The 21,335-nt window shown below is 44.6% G+C and overlaps 2 protein-coding genes across 7 annotated transcripts in view; both read left to right on the top strand.

Moving 5' to 3' along the window:
* TMC7 (transmembrane channel like 7) overlaps positions 1 to 7,204 on the top strand; it is a 54,367-nt gene extending 47,163 nt beyond the window's left edge. For 2 of the 4 annotated variants that reach the window (XM_032328248.1, XM_032328250.1), the window contains 2 exons: positions 473 to 628; positions 4,467 to 4,555. In XM_032328248.1, the coding sequence (XP_032184139.1) occupies positions 473 to 628; position 4,467 (157 nt within the window). In that variant the 3' untranslated portion in view covers positions 4,468 to 4,555. The other 2 variants (XM_032328247.1, XM_032328249.1) reach the window with 2 other exon arrangements.
* A 4,500-nt stretch (positions 7,205 to 11,704) lies between these two features.
* COQ7 (coenzyme Q7, hydroxylase) lies at positions 11,705 to 20,769 on the top strand. Of its 3 annotated transcripts, none has more exons than XM_032328252.1 (6): positions 11,705 to 11,858; positions 16,961 to 17,139; positions 18,354 to 18,468; positions 19,222 to 19,361; positions 20,048 to 20,116; positions 20,540 to 20,769. In XM_032328252.1, exons 1-6 carry the CDS (start codon positions 11,786 to 11,788, stop codon positions 20,615 to 20,617), a joined length of 654 nt encoding a protein of 217 aa, XP_032184143.1. In that variant the 5' UTR covers positions 11,705 to 11,785; the 3' UTR covers positions 20,618 to 20,769. The 3 variants fall into 3 exon arrangements, with proteins under 3 accessions (XP_032184143.1, XP_032184142.1, XP_032184144.1); XM_032328251.1 differs by lacking the exon at positions 11,705 to 11,858 and adding an exon at positions 12,043 to 12,169; XM_032328253.1 differs by lacking the exon at positions 11,705 to 11,858 and adding an exon at positions 12,076 to 12,198.
* The last annotated feature ends 566 nt before the right edge of the window (positions 20,770 to 21,335 follow it).

Raw genomic sequence — 21,335 nt, forward strand, 5'->3', positions numbered from 1 at the left:
GACCAAGCCAGCCAAGCTGGCTCTTTTAATCTTGGATTCTTGAAGGGCACCTGGCTGGCTCAGTTGGTGGAGCATATGACTCTTGATCTCAGAGTCGTGAGTTCTAGCCCCATGTTGGGTGTGGAGCATATTTTTAAAAAAATTAATTCATTTAACAGAATCTTTGATTCTTTGCAGAGTCCACAACAGTTTCCTCACCTCCAAATTAAGAGATCGGTGAATAAAATCACATTGTTACCTCACAGTGCCATTTAACTTACTCTTCCGTGCTAAATTTCCTGTGACCTGAAAGTCAGTCTAGAGACTAGATGAAGTTTCAGGGTCAGCGTTTTTGACCAGAATATTCCATTCGGCCCGTAAGACCAGGCAGTTCCTGTCGGGTCACTGGTAACAAGCCTGTGGGTGTGAGAGGACAGATGCTCAGCCTGTGCTCGGTGCCTCGCCCTGAGCCCCTGGGTCTATGTCTTGGCAGCATCCCTTCCTCGAAAGCCTGTGGGCCGTTCACCAACTTCAACACCACGTGGGAGGTGGTCCCCAAGACAGTGAGCACCTTTCCCAGCTCTCTGCAGTCCCTGGTCTATGGCGTCACATCGGAAGCCTTCGCAGTGCCTTTCTTCATGATCATCTGGTGAGTAAGAACCGCCCGGACCCTTGCAAGTATTTTCCGTGCAGGCCGATGGAGCCTTCTCCGCTGGGAAATGCAATAACATTATTGTGAACCTGATAACATTAACTTAGCAAGTGTAGCAAGCTCGCCTGCTACACTTGATAAGTTACAGAACCTCTCCTCTCCCTCTGCCCCCTCCCTGCTTGTGTGCTCTCTCTCCCCTCTCTCTCTCTCTCCCATTTTTAGAATGGGCATCATAATAGTGATTTTTTTTTAAAAATTTTATGTATTTATTTAGGGAACGAGAGAGAAAGCATGCACATGTGAACAGGGGAGGGGCAAAGGGAGAGGACGAGAATCCCGAACAGGCTCTGTGCTGAGCCGGAGTCTGCCACAGGGCTTGATCTCAGGACCTTGAGAATTTTTAGAAATTAAAATTTCTAATTAAAATTTCATAATCTCATGACCTGAGCTAAAACCAAGAGTTGGAAGCCACCTGGAGGCTCCAAAATTGTGATTCTTTAAGAGGGTTATTGAGCAGGTCTAGTAAGATTAAGCATCTGCCTTTGGCTCAGGTCATGATCTCAGGGTCCTGGGATCAAGCCCCACGTCGTGTGCGGGAAGCCTGCTTTTCCCTCTCCCACTCCCTCTGCTTGTGTTCCTTCTCTCACTCCCTGTCAAAGAAATAAATAAAATCTTAAAAAAAAAAAAATGATCCTGCAGCTAAAGCACTTAGCCCAATGCCTGCCATAAAAACCCAATAACCATTGCTGATTAATAGTATTATTTACAAAATCACTTGCACTTTGATAAAGAAAGTGATTACTGGGGAAAGAGAAGAGCACTGAATTAGAAGCATGCGTGTGAACCCTGTCTCCACTACTATACATAGAATGTGTCCTCCCTGTGCCTCAGTTTCCTCACCTGGAAAATGAGGTAAGAATGGCACATACCTCATAGGGTTGTGAGAAGAAGGCAATACAGTTAACATAGTGAAATGGGTAGCAGAGGACCTGGCCCTTAGTAAAGGCACAGTAAATGACAGGTGTTCTATATCAAGGTGACAAGAATCTTTTCTGCATAGTGATTCATTTTGAGGGTTAAAGTAATTCTAGGGCCATCTGGGTAGCTCATTTGGTGTCTGACTCTTTTTTCCATTTTTAAGATTTTAAAAATTCTAAAAATTTTTTAATTTCTAAAAATTTCTTAAAATTCAATTTCTAGAAATTTCTAAAAAAAGTCTAAAATTTTTTTAAGATTTTAAAAATTTATTTGACAGAGAGAGAAAGAACCCAAGTAGGGGGGAGCGGTAGGCAGAGGGAGAGGGAGAAGCAGGCTCCTTGCTCAACAGGGAGCCTGACTCAGGGCTGGATCCCGGGACCCTGGGATCACGACCCGAGCCAAAGGCAGATGCTTAACTGACCGAGCCACCCAGGTGCCCCTAAGTGTCTAACTCTTGATCTCAGTTCAGGTCTCAATCTCAGAGTCAGGGATTCAAACCCCACATCAGGCTTCATCCTGGGTGTGGAGTCTACATTAAAAAATAATAATAACGGGGTGCCTGGGTGGCTCAGTGGGTTAAGCTGCTGCCTTCGGCTCAGGTCATGATCTCAGAGTCCTGGGATCGAGTCCCGCATCGGGCTCTCTGCTCAGCAGAGAGCCTGCTTCCCTCTCTCTCTCTCTGCCTGCCTCTCCATCTACTTGTGATTTCTCTCTGTCAAATAAATAAATAAAATCTTTAAAAATAATAATAATAATAATAAAATAATTCTAATCACAGATGTACATTGAGGTCTTACTATGTGCTGGGTGTTGTTTTAATTATAGTCTGTCCTGATTATTAATGGATTCCATTTTTTGTGTCTGTGTTATGAATATGCCTACTTGCTAAAATATTTTGTAACCCCAAAATCAGTGCTTGAGGCAAGTTCATGGTCATTTGTGGACTTGCACCGAGTGGCAAAAAATTGGAGTCACCCAAAAATCACTATGTTAGTCTGTTTGGGCTGCTGCTTACAGAAAATACCATAGACTAGGTGGCTTATAACCAATTATTTCTTATAGTTCTGGAGGTTGCTAGTCCAAGGTCAGGGTGTCCATCTGTGTGGTTAGGTGAGAGCCGTCTTCTGGCTTGCAGACTTCTCATATCCTCACATAGCAGATGGCATGAGCTAGTTGTCTGGGGTCCTTTTGATCAGGGCACTAATCCCATTCATGAGGGCACCGTCCTCATGACCTTAGCACCTCCCAAAGGCCCCACTTCCTAATACCATCACCTTGGGATTAGGATTTCAAACATGAATCTGGGGGGCACACAAACATGCACGCCATAGCACGCATGTTACCTAGACTTGAACAATGCTCAGTAGTCTTCTTGTTTCATACTAGAAGTAAGTGTCCTTTTGTGATCTCTGTGGGGCCAGGTTTCTTGCATTTTGTGCCTTTGGTGGGTCATTTCCCTGTTTAAATTGGCCCCAAGCATACTGAAGGGCTTCTAGTCATTCCTAGGTGCAAGAGGGCTTGGGATGTGCCCTGCGAAGAAAATAAGTAAGTTAGATAAGCTTCATTCGGGCATGCATGATAGCGCTGGTGATGCCAGGTTCAATGTTAAGGAATCAACAATAATATTTAAAGAAGACGTCTTTAAACAGAAACAAGATTATATTTTGATAACTTTCTCAATAAATAAGAAACATAAAATAGGGTATTGATCAGTTGACTAGAATGTTGTGACCAGTGACTCAAGGAACCTACCCCAGTTCATCCCCTAGGGGCACTGGTTCAGAAGTCACTAGGTCAGTGCTCCTGGAGGCTTTATGGAATGTAACTACTACAGATAACTAGAATTGATTATAGCTGGCATGAATTAACTGTAATGAAATCACTGCAATTATCTCTTGATATAGTCTGACAGTAAAACCCCACAACCATGCAAGAAGAGAACCCGAAAAATTTATTTGCTAAAGGTAGGATACCTTTGATTAATAAAATGGCTTGGGGAAGCTAGGCAGACAGTCAGCCTGGGATTCTGAGTGCCTCAGGATCCAGCTACTCTGTCCTGGGGGGTTTGACTCCAAGCTATGGCTTGGCTGGCACCATCTGGTGGCAGTTGCCTGATCTGGCCATTCTTGCCTTGTGGCCACAGTGTGTTCCAGAAGAGTATCACTGATATGAGCGATTCCATGACTTCCTCAGCCCGGTCTGGGGAGATTAGACAGGAAACCACCGCCCCTTCATGGAATGGAATGAGGTTGCCTACGGTTTTCCTGGCGGCTCGCCCTCCACTCCACATGCCCCTGTCCCCAAAGATAATAACTTCAGCCACCCCCGTTCTGAGATCTGGGACCACACAGAAGACAGGAGCCAACAGCCCCTTGCTTTTATTCAAAGATCTATTATCCTAGGCTTGTTGTCCCCGGGTTTTACTGTATTACCCTCCCTGTAGATGAGGAAGCGGGGCCGGGGAAGTGATGATCCACAGCCAGTTCCTTCCATACTGAGCTGTCTGGACCATCTCCTTCTCTTTCCCTGTCATACCGTGTGTGCCAGGGGAACAACAATTTCTAATATTGACTTAAAAAGCAAGGCATGCATCAGTCTCTACTACCACTGCTAACCAAATACCCCTCTGGGGCTGTTTCTTATGTCCTCTGCTTAGGAGAGATCCCTTTCTTCCTCCCTCTCTCCCTCCCATTTTTTTTTTTTTTAAAGTAATCTCTACACCCAGTGCGGGGCTGGATCCCAGAACGTCACACCCCAGATTTTTCCTTCCTCCCTACCTCCCTCTCTTCCTTCCTTCCTTCCCCTGCACCTGTCTGTCCATTCCTCCGTCTCTCTTCTTTCTTTCTCTTCCTAACAGAAGTGAACCTGTTCTGGGCAAAATGGACTGGGTTGTTTATCCAGCGGCCCTTCAGCTGGCACAGACTCCTTAGTGACCGCTTCCTTGTGTTACAGCCTCATCATGTTTTACTTCATCGCCCTGGCCGGAGCGCACAAGCGGGTGGTGGTCCAGCTCCGAGAGCAGCTGTCCCTGGTAAGGAAGAGCACGTCCAGAGGGTCATGGCTGGGGACATCTACCCAGGACAACTAAAGGAGAGTGGCGCTTTCCCCAGGGAGAGGATGGAATGCTGTGGCGCGGCTCACCACTGCTTCCCAGAATTGCACTGGGGCCAGGCCTTCTCCAGCTTCACGCAGTCATGGGCTTGTCCATGCCTTCAGTGTGTACAGTGATCACTGCCTGCCCCTCATACTGTGCTGGGATACAGTGGTGACAGAGGGAGACGAGACTGCTGAATAGTTAGAGAAACCATGAATTCTAGTAGCGGGAGCCTCTGTGAAGAGAACATGGATGGTAGAGTTAGGTGAGGAACGGCCCTCCGCGGCTGTAGATGGTGGTGACGGAGGGCCTCTTGGAGGAGGTGACATTGGAGCTGAGACTTGAAGGACGAGTAGCCCACTGTGGGAGGCCTCATGGATGAGAGTAACAGGCAGAGGGGACAGCGAGGCCACTCCCGGGGACAGGTGGCATGGCCAGAGAGTCAAGATGATGCTGGATTGTCCGCTAGGGTCACGGCACAGTGTGAGGGCTCTGGTGACAAGTTTGGGTTTAATTCTGAGTGTGATGGGAAACCAATCACAGTAGCAGTCTGATGTACATTTCTTTTTAAGATTATTTACCTATTTAGAGAGCGTGTGCGTGAGCCAGTGCGAGGGAAATTTTGAGAGAGAATATCAAGCAGACGCCACAGTGAGTGCGGATCCTGACTTGGGGCTCAGTCTCACGACCCTGAAATCACAGCAGAAACTAGGAGTCGGACTCTCAACCGACTGTGCCATCCAGGCACTCCATCCGTCTGACATCTATTTTTTTAAAGACTCTTGGCCCCTCTGTGGGCAAGAGGCTGTGGAGGGGCAAGAGGGCAAGAGGCAGACCAGTCTGGAGGCCGTTACCACAGTCCAGGGGTTGGTATCCTTAACCCCGAGTCTGACGGGTAATTGATTATGTTGAAATGAAGACATTTGTTTTCAAATATATTGAATGTGTTCTTGCGCCGATTTCTACCTTTAGGAAAGTCGTGACAAGCGTTACCTGATCCAGAAACTAACAGAAGCCCAGAAGGATATGAGGAACCGACTGGATGGGCAATGAGGAACTGGATGGGCAATGAGGAACCTGCTCGTTAAGCTGACCTTGTGACCAGCCGAGCCTACACAGTCCACCTGGGTTTGGAGCGGAACTTGTAAAATATATTTTTCTGGAGTTCAGGTCTTTCCTGAAGGTGGCTCCCTTCGTGCGGGTGCGGTGGCGTTGTTTTTGGTGACCTTGTTAGGACCTTGACGTCTTAGCTCCTGGGGCATTTTGCTACAGCCTTCGTGCTCAGGGGGAAACTGCCCCCACGGTGCTGGGTCTGTCCTGGCCCTGGGTCATCAAAACTAAGAGGCAAAGTTTGTCTTTCAAGTCTTCCAAAATGCCATTTCCCTCGCTGCACTGAGGTCCCCATCTCTGAAGGACACTACATGCTTTGGAGCCAGGCTGGAAAGGGCAGGTGAGGACGTGCACAGAGGACGGGGTTGATGTGCAGGAGCGCTGGAGGGCTGTGGGTCGCAGCCTCAGACCAGCCTGTGCCAGTGACCTGGAGTACACTGAATGCTGGCATCTTCAAGGCACATATCCATTTTTTGAGGGCTCTTTTATATTTTACAAAATACGCAGAGTATTGCTTCAGGGTTTCCATTATAGGAAAAAAAAAAAAAAAGGTGCAGTAAATACCTCATCATAAGCTTACCCAAAATTGATAGCTCTGAACCTTTGAACATAAGCCTAAATTATTGTTTCACATAATCAGTTCTTGTCTTATCTTTTACAAAGTACTTAGTTTCGTAACAGACTGTGTGAGCCTTTCTTCTGTTGTTTTCCTTCAGTTCACTGGCTCAAAAGCTTTTCCTAGGGAGTAGCCTGGAGTTTAAAGCTGGCACATGTTTTAGAAAGCTGCTGCTAACAGTATTTCCCACCATCACCCCTACCCTCCGTTACTCAAAAATGATTGATTTCTTGCTCCAAGAAGCAAAGCGAGCTTGCCGTGGCACACACATTTCTGTGTATTTGCCCCTTTGCCTGATCATTTTCCGCCTCTTCCCCAAAGTTAGCATTAACACTGGATATTTATGTACCTGTGAGACCTATGAGCTTTTCAAGCTAATAACTAGTATCATGGAATTTTGAGTAATCAAAAGTTCACTCTGTCCTCACTTGAAAAAAAATCTAATTGTTGGCATTTTTGCCAAGCACACTTATAGAGATGTTTTTGCCTTCACCATGCTTCTGAGGACAGTAAAGATGTGTGTGTGTGTGTGTGTGTGTGTAAATGTGTGAGATAGAAGCTCCGTTCTTTCCCTGTTATAAAATCGATACTGATTTATGCTAATATCTTTGTTTTGGTTAAATGCTGCTGGTTTGCATACCTCTTACTTGAATGTTTTTATATATTTTGACAACTTTAATAACTTCAAGGGATGTCTGTGTAATTGTTTAAGCGCAGGTCTAACAAATGTGCCTTATAACTACTGATTAAACAGTATCTTGTAAGTTTTAAAATGTGTGTGTGTGCATATTGGAATTTATGGAAGTTTCTTGTCAGCAATCAAGTGATCATGGAACTTGGTAAAGTCACTCTTTGCCTTTTCCTAGAATCACACAAGTGTTTAATGCAATCCATCAGATGAGTGATTTTAAGACTCCTTGGCTCTGCTGAATCTAAGGGAGAGGTATATTGTGTATATTTTATTTTATTTTTTATTATTTTTTAAAATTTTCATTTATTTATTTGACAGAGATCACAAGTAGGCAGAGAGACAGGCAGAGGGGGGGGAGGCAGGCTCCCCACTGAGCAGAGAGCCTGATGCAGAACTTGATCCCAGGACCCTGAGATCACAACCTGAGCTGAAGGCAGAGGCCTCAACCCACTGAGCCACCCAGACACCCCTATATGTGTATATTTTAAACTGAAAAGACATAAAACTATTTCAAGCACTCCCCTTCCCACCCCCGAACTCCAGAGGGAACCACTGCTAATGATGTTTATTTTATTCTCCCAGAAAATCATAGTACATGTTCAGACAGATACATATGTGTGTGGTTGAATATATGAAATACATATTTCTGAGCTTCTCCCTTTTTTCCCCTTAATAACATCTTGAAGATCTTTCCATATAAGTAGACATGTCATTCTTTTTAATACACAGCACTCCATTGTATCAGTGTGCAAGGGTTAACTCCTTGCTAGATACTTTTGTTTGCAACTCACCAAAGCTGCTTCCCATCCCCCATCCTGTTACAAACAGGGGGAGCTGGAATTTTAGAAGTCAGTGCCAAGCCTGTCTCTGTTTCTCTGGTCTGCCCCATTCTCCTAAAGAACAGGTTCTTGTTCTTTATCAAGGCAGGCTTCCATATTCTTGAAATCACAAAATATTCTCATCCCAGCAAAGAGCAGAATCCAGTTAGGCAAGTTTTTATTTGGTAGTATCTGATTGCAGCTAGTCACGAGTAAATAATAATGAAGAAAGGAATTAATTTTGCCAGAGTAGAGCTGCAAGGTCTGATCCCTAGGAAGATAGGACTTCTGAATGTATCTTCTTTATATAGGGTATGGCTTTATTAGTAAATTCCATCTGGTATATTTTCTCTCCAATGCATGGGGTGCATGGGACCTGGGATGGGTTTGCTACTTGCTTAATTGTATTACTTTGTACAGGTGTCTTCACCCAGATGAAATTCCCTCATCTTTAAATGGAAAATAATACATATATTTACTTTTATGCTTGAGAATGGAATTTGAGACTAATGTGTTTTCTTTTCTTTCTTTTTTTTTTTTTTGGATTTATTTATTTATTTGACAGACAGAGATCACAAGTAGGCAGAGAGGCAGGCAGAGAGAGAGGAAGCAGGCTCCCTGCTGAGCAGAGAGCCTGATGCGGGGCTCAATCCCAGGACCCTGGGATCATGACTGGAGCCAAAAGCAGAGGCTTTATTTAACCCACTGAGCCACCCAGGCGCCCAGTTCTTTTTTCTTTTTTAAGATTTTATTTATTTATTTGAGAGAGAGGGAGGAAGTAAGAGAGAGCAAGAGAGGGTAGAAGGTGAGAGGGAGAAGCAGACTCCCTGCGAAGCTGGGAGCCCGATGTGGAACTCGATCCCAGGACTCCAGGATCATGACCTGAACTGAAGGCAGTTGCTTAACCAACTGAGCCACGCAGCCATCCCTAATATGTGTTTTCTTTTTGAAATTTTGTTTTCTCATTTTAAAAATACTTGTTTATTATAGAAAATACAGGGACACTGAAAGCTACAGAGAAGAAAAGTGAAAAATCACATATAAGCACCATTTATGAACAGTCACTGTTAATCTTTGAGCCAAATTCCTTTTCAGATAAAGAGCACAGAGGAGGGGTTCCTGGGTGGCTCAGTGGGTTAAAGCCTCTGTCTTAGGCTTGGTTCATGATCCCAGGGTCCTGGGATCGGGCCCCTCGTCGGGCTCTCTGCTCGCTGGGGGGCCTGTTTCCCTCTCTCTCTCTGCCTGCCTTTCTGACTATTTGTGTTCTGTCTGTCAAATAAATAAAATCTTTAAAAGAAAAACAAAAGAGCACAGAGGAAGGAAGGATGGGATGAAAACAAAGAAAAAAAATGTTGGTATTCTCATTTCTTTTTCACTTACTATGTTTCTTCAAAAGTTCTTTATAAACATTTCAGTGGGCTACATAATATAACATCATACAGATGGGTCTTAATTTTTAACATTCCTTTGCTGCTTAACATTTTGTTTTGAAATTTTCCTGACAATAACTGGGACACCTATAAATTTTTGTTAACATATTTTCTTTTTAGGGACAGAGACCTAGAAGTGGAATTATTATTATTTTTTTAAAAGATTTTTATTTATTTATTTGACAGAGAGAGATCACAAGTAGGCAGAGAGGCAGGCAGAGAGAGAGAGAGAGAGGGAAGCAGGCTCCCCACTGAGCAGAGAGCCCGATGCGGAACTTGATCCCAGAACCCTGAGATCATGACCTGAGCCAAAGGCAGCGGCTTAACCCACTGAGCCACCCAGGCGCCCCTAGAAGTGGAATTATGATGGTTTAGAAAGAACACACTGGGCCTTTAAGAGGTTTATATTCTCAGTAGCTTTACATGAGAATCTTACATCATCCTTGCTTTCACTAAGTATTTGGATTTTATAAACTATTCCATAGTTTGTTATTTGTAGTTAGAGTAGTTTGAAAATAACTAGCACCTTCAATTATTTTATAGTATATTAAATATTTTATAGTAATTTGGAAAAAAGATATGATCAAGGGTGTGAAGTAGAAAGTGAAAGGCCCCTTCTCACAATCCCAACCCTCTAAAGTTACCAATATATATATATTTTTTAAAGATTTTATTTCTTGGGACGCCTGGGTGGCTCAGTTAGTTGGGCAGCTGCCTTCGGCTCAGGTCATGATCCCAGCGTCCTGGTATCGAGTCCCACATCGGGCTCCTTGCTTGGGGGGGGAGTCTGCTTCTCCCTCTGCCTCTGCCTGCCATTCTGTCTGTCTGTGTTCGCGCTCTCTCTCTCTGACAAAAAAAAAAAAAAAAAAAAAAAAATCTTAAAAAAAAAAAAAAGATTTTATTTCTTTATTTGACACACAGAGAAATCTCAAGTAGGCAGAGAGGCAGGCAGAGAGAGAGAGGGGAAGCAGGCTGTCCGCTGAGCAGAGAGCCCGATGTGGGACTCGATCCCAGGACCCTGAGATCATGACCTGAGCTGAAGGCAGAGGCTTAACCCACTGAGCCACCCAGGCGCCCTAAAGTTACCAATATTAAATGTTTTGTTCTATATCCTTCCAGAAATGCATCTTTGACTTTTTCCTTTCATATATATACCCTACACATCTGAAAAAATTCTTTTTTACTTTTTTTTTTTTTTAAAGAATTTATTCACCCATTTGACAGAGAGATAGCTCAAGTAGGCAAAGCGGCAGGCAGAGGGAGAAGGAGAAGCAGGCCCTCCGATGAGCAGGGAGCCGGATACAGGACTCCATCACAGGACCCCAGGATCATGACCTGAGCCCAGCGCAGGTTCCTAACCGACTGAGCCACCCAGGAACACGTTTTTCTTTCTTTCTTTCTAAGACTCTATTGATTTAACAGAGAGACAGACAGCTAGAGAGCGAACACAAGCAGGGGGAGAGGGAAAGGGAGAAGCAGGCTTCCCACTGAGCAGGGAGCCCAACATGGCGCTCCATACCAAGACCCTAGGACCGCACGACCCAAGCCAAGGCAGACACTTAACGGCTGAGCCACCCAGGCGCTCCTGAAAAATTATTTCTGTTGGACAGATCCCTTAAAGGAGGTTTGCTGTATCAGTGGATATGCATTATTTTAAAAATATACAACAAAACTTGAACAGTTTCGGAATCACAGAAAAATTAAGAAGGTAGCGATGTCCCGTATACCCTTTGCCCCCCACATGCATAGTCACCCTCATTCTCAGCATCCCCCCTCAGAGTGGTACATTTGTTAGAAGTGTTAAGTCCTCTCCCTAGCCCATCCCATACCCAAAACAATTTGCACCAAAATGAACACCAAGAAAGAAGTGGAAACAAAAAAACCTAAAACCACATTATTTGGACCAAAAAAAAAAAAAAAACCGAAAGAGTTTCTAAAGGTCCTCGGATATTAGTCTCACCACCTAGAGACACTATTAACCATGTGGTAAGTTTAATTTCAACATGCAATTTCTACTGTTTTAAAGCCAATGTAGGATACACAGAGAGAAAACTCTCCTTCCTGTTGGTAGAGCAAAAAATACAATGGCTGTGCCAGTAAAGGATCCCTTCACGATCCTTTATCCCAGGAATTTACCCAGGCAGGATCTTGGGAAGAGCAATTCAGCATCCTCATCTCTCTAGCAACCCAAGCCTCTTTCACAACCGTTGGTCACCTGAGTGATTGATGGTGATCATGTCCAATAGTCTCCTTCCACTTGCCCTTTCCAGCCAATCGAATGGAAGCAGGGACCTAGGGGCGTGTCCACCGATGGGAGGGCACGCAGTGTCTGCCCTACGTCTGCTCTGCGTCATCAGTCTGCGCTGAAAGCACTTTTATCCCGCCTCGCGCAGGGGAGTGGGTATCTTGTCACAGCAATGGGCTGCGCCGCGGAGGCGGCGGCTCGCTCCCTGTGGCAGCTGCGCACGGGCGCTCTGCGGCCGTACTCAGGTAAAGTAGGAGGACGGCCGCGGCCGCGCACTCAACCGGCGGGCCAGGGAATTTTAGCATGTGGCCTGCACTGGAGAGGTCACGGGGGGGGGGGAGGGCAGACGTTCATAGACGTCATAAGGCTGCGACGGAGAGCGACTTCGAGGCGTGAACCTCGGGGCGCTGATAGGCGGGGCGGGAACCGTAGTGCGTAGGGAGAATGCGGGGTGGGAGGGGCGTGGTGTTCAGCAGGGACGCTCTGAAGTGTCCCCTCAGGGTCCGCGTGTTGTGGCATGACGTAATGGCACACCTGTACCGGGCCGTCTCTGCAGGTGTGGTGGGCATTCCAGGCTGAGTACAGGTGGCGACCTTGAACGTTCGGTGCCCTGCGGGTGTTATTCTAGCCTTCGCTCAGGGCCTCCATAGGCACAGTGTGGTCAAGCGACCAGAGGCGTGGGCTTGTTAGAAGTGCGGGTATTAAGGTATTGCGTGGAGCACTGGGTGTGGTGCAAAAACAATGAATACTGTTACGCTGAAAAGAAATTTGAAAAAAAATTCACTTTATATATATATATATATAAATTTTATATAAATTTAAATATAAGTTTTATATAAATTTAAAATATAAATTTTACATATATATCATTATAGAAAACTCTGGAAGCACATGACTTATTTTAAAAGCTGCTCAGTAAAAGCTACCCAATCCTCCAAGCCTAAAATAATCACGAAATAGATTGTGAGCTTTTGAAACTGCATATTATTATATAATTAATAAATAATTAACGGGGTGGGGGAGGAAGTGCAGGGTCAAAGGTCCCACCCCTGACTTACACAGTCGCTTTGTCTGCATTTTACCAAGACCTTCGAATGACTTGCATAAAGTTTGAGGAGCACCAGGGTGGTGGAAGCATGTAGAAGCATAGTACTTGGGATAGGGAGATGGGACCTTCTCCCATTCCGCGGTCCTTCTATCCTTTTTTCATCAGAGCTGCGTCAGAAAATTGTTGTGAGGTCGTTTTCTCCAAAAGTTAAAGCATTCCTGAACCGCCTAAAGATTTTCGCCTTTTAGAAATAACCACTTGTGCTTTTGATGACTAAATGTGCTTTTTCTGCAGCCGTGTTCCATTTTTAAATTAAATAATTTCAGAGAAATTAAATCCTCATGGTAAAAGCGGAAAACCAGTATTGCTGGCCCCTAATAGAGTAATGTTTTTTAAAAAGTGCTGAAAACAAATTAGTAAATTGTGTTAGATTGTCTACCAAGGCCTGAACCCCAAACCGTCTTTATGCTTAAAGGAGGGGGAGGGGCTGGGAGAGGGAATTAGCAAGTATTAGGAAGGTATTTATTAACTGAGACATTCTCTTCAATGATATTAGAGGAATTGAGAAAGATTTAAAAGAGAGTAACTCTAACTACATGGGTGTATTTAATGCATGTTTATAAACCACTTAAGATCTTCCCATATACCATTTAAAATCTCCTAGGTATCATCATTGTTAGGTGTTTCACAGTTTGGGAAAGCACTAACGTAAAATGATGTATTTGAGAGCTTCAAGCACTGGCCTCAACCTTATTTTACTCAAATTTAAAATGTGTGACAGTGCAGGGAAAAACTCAGAGGATTGTTAAATGTGACTTAATGTTCCTTTGTTGAGCCAATGAGCATAGCAGATTAAGAATCATTCTTTTTCATTTATAAAGTTACTTTGCTTCCTGTATCTCGTTTTATCTTTATGATAACTAAGAAAGTTGTTACTATTATATGTTTCCTTAAAAACGAAATAACCTGATTATTATTGCCAATTTTATTTGTAAGTAATGGTGATTCTGATTTGTCCAAGGTTACTGTTAGAGACCAGAAACCCATTAAGTAATCAGTAATCTCTGCCTCCACTGTGGGGCTTAAACACAGCCCCAAGATTAAGAGTCTCATGCTCTACTGACTGAGTAAGCCAGATGCCCCAACCATCCCATACTTTTTAAAGACACCGTGCAGAGATCGTGAAAAGGTAAATGGCATACATTTCAAGACCCAATCTTCCACACACCCCACAAAAAAATCAGGTGCCGGAATCTGGAAAAGTGGTGGCAGTGCTAGGGAACTGTGTAGTATTTTTTTTTCTTTTCAGATTGATTTATTCATTTGAGAGAGAGCATGAGTGGGAGAGAGCCAGAGGAAAAATCAAACTCCCCGCTGAGCAGGGAGCCAAATGTGGGGCTTGATCCCAGGACCTAAAGATCATGACCTAAGCTGAAGGCAGGTGCTTAACCATCTGCCCCCATAGTATGTTTTTGATAGAAATACAGTCCTGCCCATTAGAAGCTGTGTATTTGAACTCATCCTGTGTACTCAGCCCTTTGCTATTTCCCCTTAAACGTTGTGTTTGTTTGTTTGTTTGTTTGTTTTAATGAGTACCTGGTTGTCTTTCCCATTAACATGTTTTGAGATGGGAGTAACAAATGAAAGAAGCAGCATGCAAGATTATCTTGAGAAATAGGGCCAGCTCGTCATTTTTAGTTTCAATCTGTAGGAGTCCTCTTTCTGCAAGGAGGCCAGGTTAGTGGGAGCACAGGTCCTTGGAGTTGGAGGCAACAACTTGGGACAGGCTACCTTACCTTTGTCAAATGTGCCAAATTGTTCTCCATGTAAAAACATGGTCATGACCAGAGTGACCTGCTGTGTTATGGCACAGATCTGAGTGGTACATTATACCTGGCAGAACTTGGACTCCATCCAGTTGTTGGTGTCCATCTCCTGGATTCCATCAGTTTCTTTTCTTTTCTTTTTTTTAAAGATTGTATATACTTATTTGACAGAAGAGAGAGAGACAGTAAGAGAGGGAACACAAGCAAGGGGAGTGGGAGAAGGAGAAGCAGGCTTCCCACCAAGCAAGGAGCCTGCCGACAAGGATCCAGATGCGGGGCTTGATTTCAGGACCTGAGCCGAAGGCAGACACTCAACGACTGAGCCATCCAGGTCCCTCTCCGTCAGTTTCTTGAATCAGATATGTTCAGTGAGATGGAGCAGGTCATGCAGAGGAATGGCTCAAAGCTCGGTCACCATATTTCAGATCCCCATGTCCATGCTCCTTTGTTTAGTGAGGCATTTAAAACCCTGGTTGAACCTGGTCGAAAAGTTCGAATTTTATCCAGCCTGTCCCATCATCTTGTGTCCAAAGCACTCAAGCCTTTTAATGAAAACCCTACAAATGTACTCAAAGTGAAGTTTTCCACACATTTTCAGGGTGTAGAAGTTAGGTTAAATGAAAAGAGGTCTGTATTAAAGATCTGGCAGTTGTGCTTAAGAGTCTTGAAACACATCTCAGGGTGATACCAACACACGTCACAATTCACATTACAAACTGACTGGCCTCGCTGGATCTCTGTTTTCATATCTGCTTAATGAGCTGATAACCCCTTATATACCTAAACACATTGTAAAACTCTTAGAGGAAAAACTCTGGAGATGCCTTAATGCAAAGCTCAGAGAATACAATCAAGGTGTTACTACTAGGAGATTTTTTTTTCTTTAAAGATTTTTTTATTTATTTACTTGATAGAGATCACAAGTAGGCAGAGAGGCAGGCAGAGAGAGAGGGGGAAGCAGGCTCCCCGCTGAGCAGAGAGCCCGATGTGGGGCTCCATCCCGGGACCCTGGGATCATGACCTGAGCTGAAGGCAGAGGCTTAAACCACTAAGCCACCCAGGCACCCCACTACTAGGAGATTTTTTAAAAGACAAAATTTAATCCGTCCTGAAGAATTTACATTTCGAAGAGAGGAGTTGAGTTGAATTGATAATGTACCATAACAATATCAAACCTAAGCTCTAAGACTTATTCACCAAATCACATGCTCCAGGCGTTTTGAGAGAACTTAAATCTGTGGTTCTCAACCTTGGCTGCAGAAAAGATTCGTGCACAGAGCTTTTAAAAAATCCACCGCAAGATCGAATGGGGAGGAGCATCCTGGTTTTGAAAGCTCCCTAGGAGGTTTGGTGCAGCCAAGGGTGGGAACAAAGCAGGCCTGGAGGGTAGGTCAACCGGAGAACCAAGCTCTTCTAGAGGCCCCATGTCTCACTGCCACGTCAGCTGCCTGCTGAAAAGCCAGGTTCAGTATTTCCAGATCTTTTTATGCTTCATGTGAAGCCAGAAATCCAGATCTTTAGGTAAAATATTTGTTTTAAGTGCTGGTAACTAATTCACTTTTTAAAAAGGTGGGGTATTGGGCGCCTGGGTGGCTCAGTGGGTTAAGCCGCTGCCTTTGGCTCAGGTCATGATCTCAGGGTCCTGGGATCGAGTCCCGCATCGGGCTCTCTGCTCAGCAGGGAGCCTGCTTCTCTCTCTCTCTCTCTGCCTGCCTCTCCGACTACTTGTGATTTCTCTCTGTCAAATAAATAAATAAAATCTTTTTAAAAAAAAAAAAAAAGGTGGGGTATGCCTGGCCGGCTCAGACAGGAGAACATGTGTTTCTTGATCTCAGGGTCATGAGTTCAAGCCCCATGTTGGGTGTAGAGCCTACTTTATTCATTTATTTATTTATTTAATTTTTAATTTTCAAAAGATTATTTATTTATTTAACAGAGAGAGAGAGAGAGAGAACAGGAGAGCACCAGCAGGGGCAGTGGCAGAGGGAGAGGGAGAAACAGGCTCCTGGCTGAGCAGGGACCCTGATGTGAGGCTCCATCCCAGGACCCTGGGGTCACGACCTGAGCTGAAGGCAGCCACGCAACCAACTGTGTGCCACCCAGGTGCCCTGCAGATAGCTTGCTTTAAAAACAAAACAGGGGCGCCTGAGTGGCTCAGTGGGTTAAAGCCTCTGCCTTTGGCTCAGGTCATGATCCCAGAGTCCTGGGATCGAGCCCTGCATCAGGCTCTCTGCTTGGCGGGGAGCCTGCCTTCCCCTTTCTCTGCCTGCTTCTCTGCCTACTTGTGATCTCTGTCTGTTAAAAGCAACAACAACAACAACAAACCACTGCAGGTTAAACAATACATTTATGGGCATATATCATACTTATGGTATCTCATCTGTGACCTTTGTTCTGAGGTGCCCCTTTCTTCCTGTAGAAGGAAACATCTCTTCTACCCGAGAGTAATAAAGAATAAACATTTGCATTGCAGCTTATGGAAGAAGAATCAGTGTCAGGTTTTCCAGTTCAGGAATGACCTTAGACAGTATCAGTCGGGCAGCTGTGGATCGAATAATCCGGGTGGATCACGCAGGTGAATATGGAGCGAACCGAATCTATGCAGGACAGATGGCCGTCCTGGGCCGGACCAGTGTCGGGCCAGTCATTCAGGTGGGTACTTCATTGTCCCTCTCAGCCTGGTCTTACTGAGTAACGTGGGGATCCAAAGGCCTTAGAGTCATGAATCACATTACGTTATGCATTTGCAAGGGAGAGCAAAAATTGCCTATCAGGGTGGGAGCTTGGGAGTGAAAAGTGTATTATTCTTTTTATGTATAAAGTACAGACAGACATGTAGTACATAAACGGATATGTGGTATATATGAGGTGCTAAAATTTCATCGTGTTGTGGGATAAAAAATGGTTAAGAGTCATTGCATTAGGTGAGAGCACCCGTTGCGGAGAGGGTGTGAGCCTGTCCCCAGCGGGGATATTTTATATCTTCTACTGAGAAGCAGAGGGCGGGGCCTGGACTTTGTAATCATAAGGACCCAGGTTCACATTCCAGCTTGCTTCCACCACCTACCTGTGTGACTGACCTTGGGGAAGTTACATGACCTCTCTGTGTCTCCATTTCCATGTTCATACCTACAAAATGAGCTATTAACATCTACCTCATTGGGTTTTGGTGAGGAATAAATGAAGTGGCACAGAGCAGCTAATACCATGTCCGGCGTGCAGTAGACCCTCAGCACAAGTCAGATTGCCTGCTCTGAGTTCTTGGACAAGTTCCTTAGCCTCTCTGTGCCTCACTTCCTCTATCTGTATAATGGGGATGATAACAATAGTAGTTTGTGCAGATTAAATGAGTTGCCTTCCTAAAGCTGTTTGACGGCGCCTGGCGCTTAGGAGTGCATGTAAGTATTAGCTCTTTTATCATTATCCCTTTTTCCTTTGATGTAAATGATACTTGCGTTCTAGCAGTTGAGAAGGAAATGACACAATAGGTGCTAACGGTGCCCTCCTGATGTCGGAGTGGGCTGAACATCTCATTTCTCATTAGTGTGGGCCTTGTCCCTTAATAGGCTGTGCAGGTCCGAGAACTTCTGCTGGAACCAAGGTTTGGGCCCACTTAATGGGAATTGAGAGAGAGGCTCTTCTCTCGGTTTGTTGGCACTCTCTGTATCCACAGTGCTTTTTAGTCTGATGTTTTGCTTTTTCCCTCCAGTGATTCAAAGGGAATGGGGGAAATAGCAGTTCTCATTTATTCATTTCATTTCCACTTTGCTTCCTTTTCCCGCAGTGGACAGGGCATGTAACTTGCCTGGTATACAGCACGTGGCCTCCATGTGATGCTCAAATGTCTTTACTGTTTTTTTTTACAGAAAATGTGGGATCAAGAAAAGGATCACTTGAAAAAGTTCAACGAGTTGTTGGTTGCATTCAGGGTGCGGCCGACGATTCTGATGCCCTTTTGGAACGTGGCGGGGTTTGCACTGGGTATGTGTCTGTCCAGAAGAGCTTACGTGAGCTTAGGGGTCTGGCACAACTAAATTGTTAAAGTACCGATTCCATAATTCTTTTCATGTTCTCTTAGAACCTTCTTATTTCCTTAGTCTTTTTAAAAGCTAAATGGCCCTTTTTTTTTTTTTTTTGCTTAAATTTATTTAAATATTTATTTATTTAAATCAGTACTTTTATAAATAGAAGGCACAGTAAGAACAAATACAACAGAGGAGGGAAAAAAAGAGCGATTCAGGTGTGGCCAAGTGATAATCCCTGACACAGGTTCTAAACCTGAGATAGCACGCTTTTAAAAAAGAGAGAAGAGTAAATGTTAAAAGAGAATCAAAGACACATTCACCTCAAATGAAGACTCTCTTCTTGCCGTAAGCAGAAGGTTCGGAAGAGCCCTGAAAAGAGAATAGTATTCCTATTCTGTGATTCAGGATTTCACCTCGTGACCTGATACCACCTAACACAGAAGTTCTCACGGAGGTAGGTTGCTCCTAAGGATACTAGGCAGCGTCTGGAGACATTTTTGGTTGTCATGACCAGGGCTTCTGCTGACGTGTAGTAGGTAGAGGCCGGGGTGCTGCCAAGTGGCCTACGATGCCCAGGACGGCCCCCACAAGGAATTACCCAGCCCCAGAGCCCGTAGTGTCGAGGTTGATGAACCCCGACCTGACATGGTCTCCCTCCGTAGTGTGGTATTAGGCCCATCCTTTCCTGCTCTGGATTTGACCGTTCCAGGTGCAGGAACCGCCCTGCTTGGGAAGGAGGGAGCAATGGCCTGCACTGTGGCTGTGGAAGAGTCCATAGCACATCACTATAACAACCAGATCAGGACGCTGATGGAGAAGGAACCTGAAAAATACACGGAACTTCTTCAGGTATTTGAATATACTCTGGAAAGAGGCCAATAAGGGAGAAAAGGGTAGGTATGCAACTTAATAAGAAGGAAAAAAATAGAAAGGTAGGGAATGACAGGCCATAGAAACTTAGGACAGTGCCTCATTCTTAAGGCAGGAAGAACAGAAAGCCAAAGCCATGGGCACTGGTCCCGGCTGTGACCCAACCCTGTCTCCGGCAGACTTGGGACCAGAAGCTGTGTCTCCTGAGGCCATGCTTTTATTCTCCACTTCTGGGTCATCCATAGCTGCTCAGCAAATGCAAGCACAGACTCTTCAGATTAAATCAATGAGCTAACGGGTATCTTCAGGCAATTTTCTACAGCAGATAAGGGAACTTCAATTTTTTTTTTAAGTCTAAGTTTGGGGTCGGTAAACCCCGGTCTGGAGCAGACCACCTGTTTCTCTAAATTGTTTTGTTGGAACAGCGCCGTACCCATCTGCTTACATGTCTGTGGCTGCTGTTCCCCATATACTGGCAGCGTGGAGTAGTTGTGAAGAGAACCATCCAGCCTGTGGAGTTTGGAGTACTGACTCTCTGACCCTTTGTAGGAAAAGTTTGCCTACCCCTGTCTTAGGCAGTAGTATGAGGCTTTAGCCTCCAGAAGAGTACTGGACAGTGGGAGAGTTGGATGCTGACTTGCTCTGATTTCTCTGTATTTAACCAGGTGATAAAGAAATTTCGGGATGAAGAGCTGGAGCACCATGACATAGGCCTTGAACATGATGCACAACTGGTAGGGGACCTCCTTATTTACTGTTGGCCGGTGCTGCTTTGAATACCTTATTAGGAAGATTAAGGGGCGGGAGGGTTTTCGTTTCCAGAGAAATAGATTTCAAAGTAACCACCCAAGAAAGCAAACCAATACACGGCTTTGACAGAAAGGCAAGCAAATCCGTGCTCCCCACTAGGAATCTTACTTCCTCCTTCCTCCCTCACCATCTTCCCTGGCAGCTTCTTCCCCCTTCCCGATGAGAAACTAGGTGATGCAGATGTTCTGGCAGTTATGGAACCATCCCAACCTTGTGAATTAAAAGAGTCTGTTAGATCTTACGTCTTACCTAGAGCGTTCCAGCCTGGCCAGACCAGGCCATGTCTTAACTGCTACAAGTGAACATAGAACATACTTCTTTCGTTTGCTTATTGTCATTTTTAACAGGCTCCAGCATACACCGTCTTGAAGAGCCTCATCCAGGCCGGATGCAGCATGGCGATATATTTATCAGAAAGATTTTAAAGTATGTCCACTTTCCCCTGTTTATAAAGGATGACAGTGACTAAATGAGTAGTGTTGGCAGAAAAGGAAATGTGCAATTATCGTTATATGAATTTTGTTAATAAACTTTAAGAAGTTTTTGTTTTTTCATTAATAAAACTCTCTAGTGTTGATTTTTTTCCTGTGCTGCCTTATGCCAGAAGGCCGATTGTTCACCAAGTTCCAGTTACAACAGACGAAGCCCGTCCTTGTTTGGTCCATGGTTAATTTTTTTGCAAAACATCAAGAATGAATCGTTAAGAAAATAATGGAAATCTTTTTTTTTTTTTAAATCTTGGAGAAAGAAAGAGTGTGAGAAATGTGCATGTGTTTCGGGGTTGGGGGTCAGGAGGAGAGAATCTCCAAGCAGACTCCCAGCTGAGCTCAGAACCCAGTGCAGCGCACCGTGGGGCTTTATCTCAGGACCCTGAGATCATGACCTGAGCCGAAACCAAGAGTCTGACGCTCAACCAACTGAGCCACCTAAGTGTCCCCAAAATAACAGAAATCTTTTTTTTTGAAAGATTTTTATTTTTTATTTTATTTGACATACAGAGATCACAAGCAGGCAGAACAGCAGGCAGAGAGAGAGAGGAGGAAGCAGGCCTCCTGCAGAGCAGAAAGCCCAACGTGGGGCCCGATCCCAGGACCCTGAGAACATGACCCGAGCCGAAGGCAGAGGCCTTAACCCAGTGAACCA

Source organism: Mustela erminea, chromosome 20 (genome assembly GCF_009829155.1).
Source record: "Mustela erminea isolate mMusErm1 chromosome 20, mMusErm1.Pri, whole genome shotgun sequence".
Lineage (NCBI taxonomy): Eukaryota > Metazoa > Chordata > Mammalia > Carnivora > Mustelidae > Mustela > Mustela erminea.

Excerpts from the sequence above, each read along its gene's own strand:
- COQ7 (XM_032328251.1), top strand. The coding sequence starts at position 12,058 with ATGCGGGGTGGGAGGGGCGTGGTGTTCAGCAGGGACGCTCTGAAGTGT. Across the intron at positions 18,469-19,221 it reads CGTGGCGGGGTTTGCACTGG|GTGCAGGAACCGCCCTGCTT; the intron begins GTATGTGTCTGT and ends TGACCGTTCCAG. Across the intron at positions 20,117-20,539 it reads TTGAACATGATGCACAACTG|GCTCCAGCATACACCGTCTT; the intron begins GTAGGGGACCTC and ends CATTTTTAACAG.